The sequence below is a fragment of the Indicator indicator genome, chromosome 4, assembly GCF_027791375.1.
Source record: "Indicator indicator isolate 239-I01 chromosome 4, UM_Iind_1.1, whole genome shotgun sequence".
Lineage (NCBI taxonomy): Eukaryota > Metazoa > Chordata > Aves > Piciformes > Indicatoridae > Indicator > Indicator indicator.
In genome coordinates this window covers 28,657,253-28,670,350 of record NC_072013.1, presented here as the reverse complement: position 1 = coordinate 28,670,350, position 13,098 = coordinate 28,657,253, and the positions used below count along the sequence as shown (strand labels likewise).

The following is a 13,098-nucleotide window of genomic DNA, read 5'->3' as shown; positions in this document are numbered from 1 at the left end:
TCAAATGCTGTGCTATGCAGAAATAGCAGGTTGGTCCTGGAACCACCAAGGCTAATTACACCATAAATTCAACAAGAACAGTAGTAGTAGTTCTTGTGGATCTGTACTACTGCCAGTGGAAGAGCTGCATCATCTGGCACTAGCTGTTAGCTTGTGGATCTCTGTGTTGTGCATATTCTGTGTAACCAGGAATGCTTAGTAATGCTCTTTTTCATGACAGATGAAAGTGAAGAGGTGGGTCATGTGAGGAGGAGCTGGCTGTGCTGCTTCACGGTTTTCCATGCACATCACAGTTGTATCCAGCTCTGTCTATGCCAATCAATTTGTGTGGTTGAGCTCTGTCATGGTTCTTTGTCTACAAAAAGCTCAGCGAGAGGCTGTGCACATGGAATGAAAAAAGCATGATACTCTTTGTGAAGAGGGGGTACAGAAAGCATCATGGTAGCAAGGAAAGAAAGTAAGAAAATACACAGTATGTGGGCAAAAAAAACCAAACTGCAAAATGCATTCCATCCAAAAGTCATTGTCAAGGAGATTTACTGTGTATTTAAAGTATTATGATGTATGCTTATCTCAGAGGCTTTTATTTACACTGGTGATAACACATTATGCAGAGTTCCTCATCTTTATAGAGAAAGTTCGGAGATGTGTTTTTGTAAAAGTGATGCTCTGATTCCTCTGGTGCCCCATCATAATTCATTCTTAGTCATTGTCATTTCTTGAGAGAGATCTTACTAAACAAAGCTAGAAGGTATAAACTAAGGGAGGGTGGTGGTGAACATCCTGATGAGACTTTCAGTGCTCTTTCCTTGCAGAGTGCAGACTCTCAGCTCAGTCTGTCAGCAATCTCTCACAGTGATAGCGCTTCTTCAACACAGTCCCTGTCGCATGGAGGGGTGCCAGAGCTGCTCGTGGGATTGTCGTACAATGCCACTACGGGGCGGCTGTCAGTGGAGATGATCAAAGGCAGTCACTTCCGAAACCTCGCAATTAATAGGCCTCCCGGTAAGTACTTTTACTGCTATTAAATGACAACATTGAGTCAAAATTCACTTTTTTATTTTCTTCCTCAAGTTATTCAATTATGTCATTTCTGAGCTGGGTTTTCTTGCAGAGTTTCTGACTGAAAATTAAAAGTATTATTTCCAATACATGTGCTGGTAAATTTTATAGTGTAATTGGAAGTTGCTGATGGGACAGTAATTCCTGAATGTCTCTTTTATTGCATATATCTTTACAGCATCTGATTGTGGCAAAAGTGCTATTATACCCAGAGCAGAGAGTAATTCTCACCAGGTCTATAAAATGAAAGAGCATTTCAAGTGATTATGTTACCATGTGACCTACAGAGGCCCTGCCTGGTGCCATTAGGTGTTTCCCAGAGCTATACTTTGGTTAGTTCCCTTGCTGTGCTGCTGAGCACTCTCTGACCTGGTGCTTTGGGCCCTTTGGGGATCTTGCTCTGTTGAATTCTTTGCTGCACAAGAAAATCTTCTACAGAAAGAACATTTGAAAATTGTTTTTCTGGTTTGCAACAGTTGAGCTCCCTTCCTTCAATACCTGAAGGAAACCATGGAAGTTGCCTTACAGCAGGTTTAGTTAGTGCTTGAGCTGTGGTTAGTCCTTGAGATGGATAGTGGGTCGATGGTACTAATGGCCACACTACAGATGGGGTCATGCAGCTGTAGTGTATGATGCCTGCTTTGCTGCCAGGGTGCCTCATTGAAGGGTTCAATGTGCTGCTATGTTCATCTCATGTTGTCCTTTTGCCTCCTGTCTGAAACCAGCAGCTAATGACAAAGAGTAGCAACTTTTTTTTTTGTTGATGTGTTTGATTTTTATGATTTGTTTGCCTGATTGTCAAAGACAATAAGCTTTAACAGTTCCTTGCACTCACTGGATTTGACATTGTATTTCCAGCTTTCAAAATGCCAAGATCGCTTTTGCAAGATGCTGTGTCTTTGGCCCAGAGCTAGCAAAATATTTCAGTATAATTTCAGTATATATAAAACTTAGGTTTCTGCTAAACTATTCTTCAGTATATTACAGAAATAGTCTGTGTCATCAGTCAGTCCCTCAAGAATTAAGAGTAGGTCTATGCAACACTAAAAGATATGAACCCAGTCTCAGTAGTCCTAGCTAGCCTTGTATTAGCTGTGGCAACACAAGTCTCCAATGCGAGCTAGTTGAAGACATGTTCTTGTTTGCATGCACATGCTTTATTAAAAGGTTTCAAGTTGGGACCTTTTTAATAATTTAAAGTAAAGGTGGACTAAGATGAGAATTTTACCACACGCAAGCGAGTTCCCCGGTGTTTATGTATGCTGTAGTATAGATTCATAGAATGGTTCAAGTTGGAAGGGACCTTAAAGATCATCTAGTTCCAGCCCTCCCTGGCAATGGCAGGGACACCTTCCACTTGACCAGGTTGCTTAAAGCGTCATACAATCTGGCCTTGAATGCCTCCAGGGAGGTGGCACCCATGACCTTCCTCGGCAACCTGTTCCAGTGTCTCACCACACTTACCGTAAAAAAATTTCTTTCTAATATCTAGATACATCCTAAAGTTTTATTCTCAGAAATTAAAATAAAGTAGTGCAAATACATTTTTTTTTTCTCCCCCTCCCCCCGGCATGTTTTCATGTGTCTGCTTGTGGTATTAGAATTTTGTCTTTTAGCTGGTTGAAGATGAGGATTATGCAGCAATTTTGTTTTTAAATCAGGCCCCGTGCAAGTTGTCATGTATCTGATTGGGTCAGGCATCTGTAATGCCTGCTCTTTTCCTGTAAATGAAATGTCTTTATTGCATAGAAATCAAGTAATCACCTTCCAATTTACTGCCTGCAACGTTATGACCAAATTACTGATGTTTATTGGCACTGTTCTAACAAATGTCTTTCTGGGTGCATGTTGTATAGTTCCATGTGTTGCAGTAAGATGAGCAACCCTATAACTCATTGTCTATGAGTGCTGGAGAGTTGTTTCTGTCCTGGGCCTCTGGTGGGATGAGGCTTGGCAGATTAGCCATGTGTGCACAGTTAGCTTTCAGCATGGGAAAATTTAACTGTTTGGATTAGGTGTCGCATGTATCTTTTGAGCTGGTGACTGCACCAGAGTGCTGTAGTGTGGTCAGCAGTGTCTTTAAACCTGATAAGTGTTTAGTGTTTGATGAGATGAGAACAGGAATTTTATATAAGGAAAAAAAATGGCATTCCTTGATGGAGTTTTAATTTTAAATTCTGCCTGAATTTTCTGTTTTCTGTGTTTGTAGGGCTTCAGAGAAAATGGGTTAAATAGGTTTGATCAGCTAGCCAAAGTTTTTTGCCACCTGAACTAAATAGTCCTGGCATTTGTTTCTTAGCTGTTCTTCGGTCTTTGCTTTTAAGACTATCTTGAGTTGTTTCTTTGCATTGTTTCTGTATCCAAATCAGCTTTAGCAATGTCAGACCAGTATTCGGAGTGTTAGAGCAGTTATTAGGTGAAGGATAGACATTCATAAATGATTATAGGCAATTTGGAACCAATCACAATCTGCTTTGTTTGTTCCAAGTCACATTGTTTCTTGTGCATTCTGCATTGTTCTTCTGTGCCTATAAAGTTCCTGGCAGTATAGTGAGAAATGGAAAACCCAGTGAAGCAGAAATGAATACAAGTTAAAAAGAAGAAAGAAAACCAGTGCTTCTCTCAGATGCTGGAGTAGCCTTTCACTGATAACTCCTGTAGGCACCACAGAGGAGTGCTGTGAGGTCCAATCGTTACTGTCTGAAACATGCTGGTGGCTGAATGAGACGCTCGATAAGTCTTTCTCCAGGTGAAAACACAAACTGTTATCTCCCTTTCTGGAGAGTGAGCAAATAACTCTTGTGTTTTCTCAAATATATCCTAGCTGTGGTTCTGTTGTTTGAAGCTCAGAGGGAGTGATTTATTTCTTCAAAGTATCATGGGGATTTCAGATGTAATAGCACTTCAGAACACTCACATACCAAGCCCAAACTGCTATTGAGGGCAGCCATTTATGGTAAAACTGAGAGAAGTCAGTGGGGAGAATGCATCTCCATTTCCAGCCCTGCATGTGCAGAGCCTGTGCAGTACCTGTTTGTGGTCCTGTCACAGTGGCTTTCAGAGTGCTGCTGCTGGTAGCTGCAGCTATGGGGAATGGCAAGAGAGTCTTGCAGAATAGCAGATTCTCCAGCTGCGTTTTTTGCCCACCTTGACCTTGTCTGCCACCTGGGGTCCTGCACAGGTGAGCTCAGCATCTCCTATAGCATTTGTGCTCCCTCCTTGGTGTCCTTGTGCAGAGATTTCACTGTGTGCAGAGGAAAGAACTGGACTGGGGCACTGGTGATTTTAGGTGTTAGAAACGGCAGAAGTTAAACCAGATGGCTTTCTAGAGAAGGAAAGGAAGATTGTACATATCTCAATTTTTCCTGGGCTTGTCTTCTCCTTCACTTAAACCTTTAAATGGGATGCAGGTAGTTAAATTGAGTCAGATAAATATCAAAGTTTTTGGTGCTTACATGGGGAGTAAATAGGTTAGGAAACAGCTGGACATCTTACAGAGACTTAAATTTTGCAGGCAGTGTCTTCTCTTGAGGTCACACATGGGATCAAGGGTAAATGTCTAGGTATTGTTCAGGGGAACACGCTGAGTTATAGGCCTGATCACTCAAATATGTTCATTATCACTCAAAGCACTTAAGAGCACTCAAGAGTATGGCTGCAGCATCAGGCTGTAAATTACAAACGTGTGCCAAAAAAGCCTCATGCAGAAAAGCATCTACGTTTTTGTCCACTGTGGGCACCCTAGGTATTTTAGTGCTAATGGTTTGTGTGCTCTGCGCCTCATTCTCTTTGGTTCTCGTAAAAATTACTAACTTGTGCTAGAGGTTCATATTTTGGTCTGTGGTATTTTATCTTAGAACAAAACCCAGTGTGTTCATTTAAAGGATGGTTACTATAAAAAAAGTAACAAGAGAAGACTACACCATTGGCAGACACATCTTTAAAAATTTATAACCAGTTACATGCTATGTCCATGGTAGTAGTACCTTGGGATTGTAAAGATGGACCAGGAATCTTTTGTGCTAGTCAGTGTATAAGCACAATAGAGAAATGTTCTCTCCCCACACGATGTTTAACCTTCATCAGCTGCTTTGCTGGGTGCAGCTTGCTCTTCTCTAATCCAGCCTTAGTTCATTCCCCCTCTGCCTTTCTTTTGGTGTTTACATTGTTGTGTAATGCAATTTGAGAAGGACTGTAGTAAAGATATTCCCTCACCTAAGAAAAGTCTTCCAGGCTTTCAGCTGCTGCAGAATTAATCACACGTAATAATTATATCCCTACATGATCATTACTATACCAGCAGCATATTAACCCATTAAACAAATACAATAGTGTTAATGCTGGAAGAGACAGGAGGGAGAGAACAAGATATCAGGATTTCTATTTGGAACAGGAGAAATTCTTGGAGAAAAGACTTGTCTGAAAACCTGAGCTACAGATAATGCCAAAAAGTACAGAAGATGCTCCCACAGAAGAATTAAGACCCTTATGTGGTATTTGTTGTTCTGGTATCAGAATGCTTGAAAGCTGTTAGTGGATTTATTTTACAAGCTTGTTTGTGAGGGAAGGAAAGTTATTATTCCTGTTTCATTCTTGAAGAACTAAGGCTCAGGTTAATTAATTACTCCCAATCAGATCAGGAAGCTGAATAAAAGAATTAACTTTTAACCTGTGTATTTTGCTCTGAATGGGGAACTTGCTTGAGCTCCTAAAGCTTTGTAGGTCATGCTTCCATCTCATCAGTAAGAGAAGGGGAATCTGCACCAGGGCAAACTGGAGCAGATTCAGTCCTTCAAGAGAGCTTGGATACAGAACAGTAGAGGGTAGAGGTGCTGGGCAGCTCCTTGCTGCCGAGTACTTGTCAGTCAGTCACAGTAAGCTTGTGCAAGACCACTTCTTCTGCATCTTTTCATTGCCCATCTGTGAAAGCAACTTGAAAAAACTTAAAGTAAGATCAGCTGAGAAAGTTTTGTTCAGGGTGGTAAAGATGAGACCAGATGCAAGGAGCCTCAGAAGGGTAGGTCCATAATAAGCAGCTCGATGGTGAGATGGAAGGTGAAATGTAGATTAATGCCAGGTATTGCATGGGGTGGGGATTGGAATTCAGACTTAATCTAGATGGTCTCAGAGTTGCTTAGGAGTAAATTATTAGGATTGTAGTAAATACCTCCAGGAAAATGTCCACTCAAATATCAGCAAAAAAAGTGAAAGCAACAAATTATATATTAGAAATATACAGAGGACAAAACAAAAACCTGATATTTGGATGCAAATATGTAATCACCAGTGTAATGAATACTGTGAACAGTTCGGGTTCCCTCTATTTGAATAGAATATGGCTGAACTGGATAGATGTGGTGAGGAGTGTCAATCATGGGTGTGGGAACGGCTTCTAACAAACCGCAGCTGAATAGACTGTACCTCCTACGACGCTATGACAAAGGGAGATGGAGGAAGATTTCACTGAGGTCTGTGAAATCATAAGTTTTGTTGAGAAAGAGAATTGATAACAATTACTCATTGTCTCTCCTGATACAAAACTGAAGTGAGGAGGTTGTGAACCCTGAAGAGGAGGCAACTCTTTACTTACACTGTTGAATTCCTCACTACAGTGCATCATGCATGCTAGAATTCTGTTTGAGTTTGGTACAGCACAGGACAGGTTCATGAAGCAAAATTCACTGAGGATCATTAAATTTGAAGACACTGGAAGTTCTTGAGTCCCAAATCACTGGAGACTGGGAAAATATTTGGGAGAGAATCAGCATATGCTGTATATTTGCCATGTTTTTATAGGTATATTGTATTGGGTACTGTTAAACTGGCTTGGTACAGCTCTTCCAACCACATGAAATGCCTCTGATTAGGCTCAGAAAACCCCCCTCCCAAAACAAGCAGAAGCCATTGCTTCCAGGGCAGAACTCTGCTAAATTTCAGCTTGAGCTGGACATTCAGTGAAAATCTACAGTGACTCTGCAGAGCAGTGTTTGCAGAAGATCTGATGGCAGGCTGTATAATAAACTATTCCTGTGGGCGCCACTGCTGGAGGTGAGAAAAGCAGGCTTAAGCATCCTGAAGCATCCTTATATCATACTGCTACCCTGGTTGAGAACATGTGCCTTCCTGCTAAGGCAGCAGCAATATGTAATGCCCAGTGTATGTTCTGAGAAGTGCTGAAATGCCCTTAGCAGAGGAAAGTCACCTTGTGCATTTGGATGGGAGTCTGTGTTCTGCTTAAACTGTGCAAGCCTGGACAGAAGCTGTACCTCCTCAGGGCTGGAGAGTGCTGGGAGATGGAAGGCTTGCTTCACAGCCCATATGAGAGCTGGCATTAAAAAATGGAGAGGACGTGGGGTGTTGTGGCAGCAGAAAAGAATCACCAAGGAGCTGAGCTCAGAGATTCTCTGGAGGAGAGTCAGAGAGACCTTCCCAAGAGACCTAGATATTACTTTCAGGGATCCCTTTTCTTCTGCCCCTCTTCAGCCCATTTCCTTGCATGAAACAAGTCACTGATGCCTGCAATTCCCTCCCCTCAGCACAAACCACAGAGCAATGCACTCCTTTCCACTGCATTTGAAATTAAAGGCACTGCTGATCTTTTCTCTGATGACTCGCATGTCATGAAGGTTGCCAGATCTCAGCTGCTGCCTTGCTTCAGAGCTGCCAGCCATGGCAGAGGGAAAATGAGCAGCATAGACTTGGTGGAATAGGGGAAGAAATGTTGGCTCCTCAGCAACGCAGTAGGCAGCTCTTGGCTCTTGTACAATGTAGAGTAGACCACAAGCTGCCTCTGACCTAATTCAGGCTTTCATAATGTGGAGTTGGAAACAAAAGCTTGGGCCAAATTCTGCTCTTTTCCTGATCCAGCTGCAGTGAGCCAGGGTCAGAGTATTTGTGCCCCACTGCTGGTTTAGTGGGGAGGTAAAGCCATGACTAATGGAGCAACAGCCTTCTGGGTCTCAAACTGAGACCTCACATTGAGCCACACTGCACAGAGTCAAGCTTTGGGGCTGCCTTGCCATGAAATGCTGCCATTTATTATGTAGGCTAGTAGCGTGGGCATGCCAGCTGGGTGAAATTAAGCTCTAGGCCCAAGGCTTTATTTTACTGCAGATGTTATTAGTCTGGATTGCAGCATGCTGACATGGTTATGCTGCTTTTGGAAATGAGTTAGCTTGCCTGGAGTGCGATTGGGAAAGTCCATAAGGCACTGTCTTGTACCCTGCAGTCCGCAGACCCGAGGGGTCAGGAGTCTTTGGTTGGTTGTTTGCTTTCTGAATATAAATTCAAGCAGGGGGTTAGGCACTTTTGTATTTGCAGTGTTTTTGTTCACGGGTCAGCTTTATTAATAGTGTCGGAGCTTAGGGGAAATGAAAGCAGAAGGCTTACGATGGTCCCTGCTCCAAACACAGGAACATATAAATTATAGTTGATTATCCCCCTGGGTTGTCATTATCAGTTAGTTCCCTTAGAAGGATGATGACAGAAATGGGTCATTAGCAGAATCGCAGATAAACTGATTGCCTTTGCAGATGAGCTCTCAAGAGGTGTTTTATGGTTGGGGCAGTGTTGATGGAGAGGGAGCAATCTGCACGAGGAGAAGTTTGGGCAAACCTCTGGAGTAAGATTATGCAACTCCAGCCCAAAATGTGTCTGGCTTCTTGCAGCATTCCTTGATTTAGTGCTTTTCACTCTGGTATTAAATGCAGAGGTGTTGATATTTTATGTATATGTGAACATTGTTCAAATCACTCACACCAGAGGTGAAAGATGAGTTTAGAATAAAAATGATGTGTAGCAAGAATTTCTGTTCCAAAGCTTATGTGGAAAGGAGAGCCTTGTGAATTCAGTGCTAAAATCGGTTTTGGCAAAATTAGACTTTGTTCTTGCCTTTTCACAGACTTTTCTGTAACTGTGGGCAAGCTGCAGTCTCAGATGCTCCCAGATATTAAGAGTCTTGTTCTTCATGTCAATGAGATGGGTGCCTCAATGCAAGGTGAGCACTTAGGCATTGTAAAGAATTCAAGCCTTAATCTCCTCCTTTTGTACTTGACAGAGGTGACGTGAAAGTAAATACACTGGAGGGCGTAGAGTGCTGAGATACCACAGTAATGAGGCCATTACTGAATCTGAGCATGTAATTAGATGAAAAATGTTTGCCTTCGTAATGAATACATGCTCTCACACATACATTCCTCAGTAAATGTTCAAGTTCATCCTTGCTGTAGTCCCACTAATTTCACCGTCTGTCCAGGGATGGATTTTCATTGGCAAAGCCAGCTGGAAAGGAGAGCTTTCCATATCGAAGGACCAGACTGGACCACAAAGGGAACTAGGAAGTGTTTCTTGATGAGACACCTAAAAAGAAGTGCAAGAAGCACAATGCAGTAAGGGCAAATCTTAAAATGTAGCTAGTGAAGCAAAATAACAGCCTAGCCTCATGCATGTCAGATCTGCAAAGCAAAATTCAGACGCTAAATATATTCTCCACACCTACTCTTTTATTTTTGTTCAGGCAAGCTTGATTCTTTTGGCTGGTAAAATACAACCAGTGGAGGTAATTTGAGAAGAATTAGCAGTGTGATTTAGTTGGGGCTTGCATTGGGTCTGTGCCTCTGTTTACATGAGGATGAATTGAGGGCTCCTGGTATTAGCCCTGCTCTGAGTGTAGTCTCCTTCCAGCCTGCGTGTTCTCTCTTGATCCATATGATACATTCCTCAGTCAGGGATATGACATGCTAGAATTTATGACTACAAGAAGCCAATCTCTTCATTGCCTGGAAAATTAACTGGGACGCCCTGAAACAGCATCCTGGGAGGTGTTTTAGCTGTGGCATTCACTTTGGTGTTAAAACCTAAATCATCTGTAATGGTAGCATTGCCTACTAGATCACTGCTGAATTATGCTGTGTGCTTCTTTGGCAATATTGATAATAAGTTGGTTGACCCCTTTGGGGACTACTTGAATTTGCCTGTGTGATGAATCCCATGTGAGCCGCCCAAATGGGCAGCAATCAGAAGGAAGAATGACAGGAATGTTTACTGAGAGGGAAATCTAGACTTCTCCCTGTCTTCTCAAAAGAGGAGATACAGTCATGTGTGGGTGACCTTTCTCTCAAGTACCATGGGAAGATTATCTAAAAAAGTACTTTGTCTGCTCTTAGTTATGTTGCACATTGACATCCTTGGGTGGGATGGCAGTGAGAGTGTTTGCAGCAGTACTTGGCTGTATACTGCTTCTCCATTCTGCCCATCACCTGTCTCAGTGCCTGAGGAAACCCTTCCAGGAGGTGCCAAGGGATCCAGGGGCAGGATTTTTTACTGCTGATTCATGCCCAAGCTCTGCCTTTGCTGACCATTGCCAGCCCCTATTATGATCCCAAATGCCCTCACCCTCAGAAAAGCAGTTCTTAGAGGGTTATGAGGAAAGCAATGTGTCAATAAGGACATATCTAGAGGAAAATTGGAGATATTAGGACAGGAGCAAATAAAGAGGGTCTTATCTTCATGATGAGGTGTCAGCACTCACTTCTCTTGCATCTAAGCAGAAATGAGCCCCTTCAGCCTTCTGTTTGTAAACATGATTGATTTGAAAAATGCATTTAAATTACATGGAAAATGTAAGGTTTTAATTGGAAAGAAAGGGAAAATTTAAAATCCAAACAGAGAGTTGTACTAATTAGCTGCTTGTTTATCTTTAAAAATCAGCCTGGCAGAGATTTTTTACTATTTTGAAATTTTCTCCTCACCAAAAAAAAAAAAAAAAAAAAAAAAAAAAGTGAATACAGTAAAAAATTCCATCAAGCTCATACTCCACACTTATCTTTATTTGCAGGGAGTTCCCTGTAGCCTCAAACCAGCAGTCAGGACTTCCTTGTGAGGAATGCTTTAGTGTATGTTATGATCTGTCAATGTAAAGCAAAATGACATCTCTACAACTACTGCAAGAGATTGTGTCTGGTTGTTATCTTGCACGATTTCACACTGAGTTGAGCTAGAAAAGAGAATGAGGACTCTTGGGTTTTGCGTTTCTAATGCATCTGAGGTTGTTAAAGACTTCAGTCCTTCAGCACCACCAACATTAAATATTGGTGTGGGAATTAGTCCACCTCTGGGTAAAGCAGATCTTTCTTTCTCAGATACGATCAGGACACTGTCTCATGTCAAAGCTTTGCATTTCTGTCTAATGAGTAGGTCTGTGTTGGCAAGATCTACTTCATCTCCAGTGTTACACTGGGAGCCAAGCTGGCACCCCCTAGCTAATGATGGGACTGAACTTTCCCCGCAGTAACTTGATAGCTGTACAGCTGTGCAGGCTCACAATTTGCTCCTCAATTGTCAGTCTCCTGACAGCTTTTTCAGTGGAACAGTTTGAGAGGAGCGGAAAGCCCTGCTTTGGAGGCACACAAGTGTTTTCACACCTGAAGTGTAATTTCACACCTTGTGTTGCTCAGTGCATAAAATAGCACATCAAGCAGGAACAGAAGAGGATAGACATGTTGTAGACAAGAGACGGAGGCTTGTTATTTATTTCCTATCTTCAGCACACCCTGAAATAATACTCACTTGCAGAGTCTCAGGCACAGATTATGAAGGGGTTAGGAGGGGACTTTTCTAGCCAAATGATCTGTTACCCTTACATGCAGAGTGAGGGGAAAACTTATGCTGAGCTGGATCTGTGGAGCATTGGAACCACAGGGCCCTTCCTGAGATCACAGTATTAGCAACCACCTAACAGAAGGGAGACAATTAATACAGGAGGCAGCAAGAGTTTTAAGGGTGGATTTATAGGAACACTGACTTGAACCATCCCTTCCCTCTATCTACTGAGTATTTTTACTCCTTGTATTGACGTAAAGAGTGAATAAAATTGACCTTGAGTCCACCAAAAAGCAAGATGAGAATTTGGAAAAAGCCTTGAAACTATCATGTGAGATCAAATCATTTCACCATGTCTGCAGGTTTCTTTCCCTCTTTTTCAGGACCTTGTGTTTGCTTTCACACATAGTTGGTCATAGAAGCATTCTTCCAAAGGAAAGTGTTGTAGAGGCAAGTGCAGACAAGGGAAGGCTGGTAAGACAGCCCCAGAGAAGCTTGATTGTGAGAGAGAAGTAAAGGTGGAGATGCACATTTGATGTGGAGTGTCCATAGAGATGCTCATAGTTTTGATTAGTCTTGGACATGTTTGCTAGGCTTGGGAACCAGATTTCCTTGCTCTTTCCAAGAGTGTGGGGCTGAAACATGCATCTGTTTCCTTCCTTTTTCTCCCTAGATGAAGAAATCCAAGAGGTGTTTTCACCTAGTGCTTCTCATCCTGTGAATTTTACTAAGGAGAGCAGTCTGGTCCTCATCTGGAGTCCTCTACAGACAAAATGGCTGTACTTGGAGTTTCTGGCAGTGCTTTTTGACTGTTTGAGGCTTGTATTTAGTCTCTCACTTATGCCAAACATTATTTCCTCTTTTTTTTCTTTTTTTTTTTGTCTTAGATACCTATGGAAAACTCTGCCTGCTCGACTCTGTGGGTCAGGAGATATCTCGCTGCAAGACCTCCATCCGTCGAGGACAGCCCAACCCTGTCTACAAGGAAACGTTCATCTTCCAGGTTGCTCTCTTCCAGCTCTCTGATGTCACACTGATGATTTCCATATACAACAGACGCAGCATGAAGCGCAAGGAGATGGTTGGTTGGATTTCTATGGGTCAGAACAGCAGCGGAGAGGAAGAGCAAAGTCATTGGCAGGAAATGAAGGAATCAAAGGGTATACAGGTCTGCCGGTGGCACACACTCCTGGAGTCCTAGAGGTTACCAGGGCAGCCTGTGGGTGCTGGGACTACGGGCTGCCTTTCCTTGTTCTCAGTCAGTAGAAATCAACTATCCCATGGCATGCATCATGTTCTGACAGGTCACGTGCACTTTAACCTGACTTTACAAGCATCAAAGTAGCAAGGCCTGGGAAACATGCTTAGTTCTTGTCTGTCCAGGTTGTCCTGCATTTTCTACATCCAAATAATTAACCCTAGGGAGAAGCAATGGGA

The 13,098-nt window shown here is 42.4% G+C and overlaps 1 protein-coding gene across 1 annotated transcript in view; it reads left to right on the top strand.

Moving 5' to 3' along the window:
- SYT16 (synaptotagmin 16) overlaps positions 1-12,862 on the top strand; it is an 81,091-nt gene extending 68,229 nt beyond the window's left edge. Inside the window, exons 6-7 of the mRNA XM_054400670.1 lie at positions 816-1,005; positions 12,549-12,862. Coding sequence (XP_054256645.1) covers positions 816-1,005; positions 12,549-12,862 — 504 coding nt within the window. The remainder of the gene's footprint in view (positions 1-815; positions 1,006-12,548) is intronic.
- Positions 12,863-13,098: the final 236 nt, after the last annotated feature.